We start from the raw sequence: 1,851 nt of genomic DNA on the forward strand, positions 1-1,851 counted from the left end.
CCCCCCCCCCGCCCCAGGAATGTTTCAAGATCTGCTTTTACAGGTCTCTCAAAGCTACAGCTTAAACAAGGGCCAGTTTTATATACTTACACAATATACAGCTTAAGTACTTCTACATCTAAATTGAGAATTATGTTAAAWTTTTTTTTTACATATTAGGCAAAATGCAGGTGTAACAAACCATAAATAGATTTGGATTAAGATTTACATTTCTGCCCTAGCAGGTAGAACTGCCCTTCAACAACAACAACAAAAAAGGAGGGGAGGGCTAGAGCACACTTCTAGAATTCCAAGAACAAAAGGTCCCAATCATAACAGCTAAAGCAGCTCTACTTATATAGACTGCATATTCACGCCAAGCTGCAAAGTAACCAAAGAGCAGTGTGCAGACACACAATGCCCATTCTGACTTCTGCAGATGGCAAACATTTCAGACATCATCAATAGCSTAGACTGAGTCCATTAAGCCCATTAAGAAGTAAATTAGAACTGCATGCTTTGCTAGCCACAAAAATAGATTTATTCAACTACACACAGACATACAAGTCATAACCCTAACAGAAGCCTCAAAGGAGAAACAGGATTAGAAAATGGTCTAATTGCTTTGAAAGGCGTTTTTCAAAACACCTAGCACAAGAACTAATGTTTTCGCATATAAAGTAGTTCTCCAAGTTAGATTTGAAAGGAATATGAAAAGCAGCTCCCTATTGAACCGCTGATACCTGACTATATAAAAGGAAAGAAAAAAATGCTACTCCACCCTCAAGAGGCTCTAAGTCGCTTAAACCAATCCACAGGTCAGACAACACTCCTGAGCTTCCAGGACAACCACTGCTACTGAAAAACTGGCTTGTTAAAAATAGATTTAACCACCAGTTAGGAAGAAAATACCTCTGTGCTGTCTGCATTGCAACGATCAAAGACGCGCCAAAACACGGGTCTTTGAGGACGCGCACCCGTAATTCCGCGACTGGGCCGCAAAGCGCGCGGCACCCAGCGGCCCGCCGCGGCTCCGGCCGCCCCCCGCGGGGCCCGCCCTCACCAGGTGTAGATCTGCAGCTCGCTGGAGGGCACGTTGCCGCGGGAGAACTCGTCCATGCGGTGGTGCCGCCCGTTGTTGGTGGTGAAAACGCGCAGCAGCAGCGGGCACGTCTGCGGGCCGAGGCGCAACGGGAGAGTCAGGGCCGCCCCACGCCGCCCGCTCCCCCCAGCCCGACGGCCGAGCCCCCCCCCCGGCTCCGGCCCCCAACCCGCGGAGGAGCCGCCGCCGCCGCCGCGGAGCCGCCCCGGTACCTTCTCCCGGTCGATGGGCTTCTCGGGCTCCTTCTTAATCTCCTCCTGGGTGACGCGCGACTCCACCGCCATCTTGCCGCCGCCACGGGCCGCCGCAGCCTCGCGCGGGGCCCCGGATGTCTCGGGAGGCGGGTTCAAGTCTCGCGAGAGGAACGCGCGCAGCCCGGAGGCGGGGTGGGCCGCGCGCAGGCGCTGAGAGGGGCGGGGCGGGGCGGGGCTGCCACGCCCGTCCCGCGGCCGTTGGCAGTTGACCGTTTGCCGTTGACCGCGCGCGCGTCTGCTGAGGGCGGTGGCGGGGACGTGGCCCGTCAGGCCCCGCCTTAGGGCCTGAGGGAAACGGCTGCAGCGAGCGCTGCCTGCCGGGGCCGGAGCAGCAGCCCTGGGCTCCCTTGCCCTGAGCATCGGCAGCGAGAGCTGGCCGTTAGGTGCGTGGTGGTGACCGGGTCCTGAGCGGGCTGCCCCGAGCAGTGGCCTGAGCGAGGGGCGCATGGCCTGGGAGATACTGCCGCCGAGCCTGGTGGCCTGCAGTGTCCTGCCGAGGGTCTGCTGACCCCGGAA

The 1,851-nt window shown here is 57.0% G+C and overlaps 1 protein-coding gene across 1 annotated transcript in view; it reads right to left on the reverse strand.

The window, feature by feature from the left end:
• Positions 1–1,411, reverse strand: part of SAP18 (Sin3A associated protein 18) — a 3,371-nt gene extending 1,960 nt beyond the window's left edge. Inside the window, exons 1-2 of the mRNA XM_085321776.1 lie at positions 1,294–1,411; positions 1,043–1,152 (exon numbers count right to left, since the gene is read on the reverse strand). Of these exons, the coding sequence (XP_085177902.1) occupies positions 1,043–1,152; positions 1,294–1,365 (182 nt within the window). The 5' untranslated portion in view covers positions 1,366–1,411. The remainder of the gene's footprint in view (positions 1–1,042; positions 1,153–1,293) is intronic.
• Positions 1,412–1,851: the final 440 nt, after the last annotated feature.

This window comes from Rhea americana, unplaced genomic scaffold (assembly GCF_003343005.1).
Source record: "Rhea americana isolate MKP2758 unplaced genomic scaffold, rheAme1 scaffold_71, whole genome shotgun sequence".
Taxonomy (NCBI): domain Eukaryota; kingdom Metazoa; phylum Chordata; class Aves; order Rheiformes; family Rheidae; genus Rhea; species Rhea americana.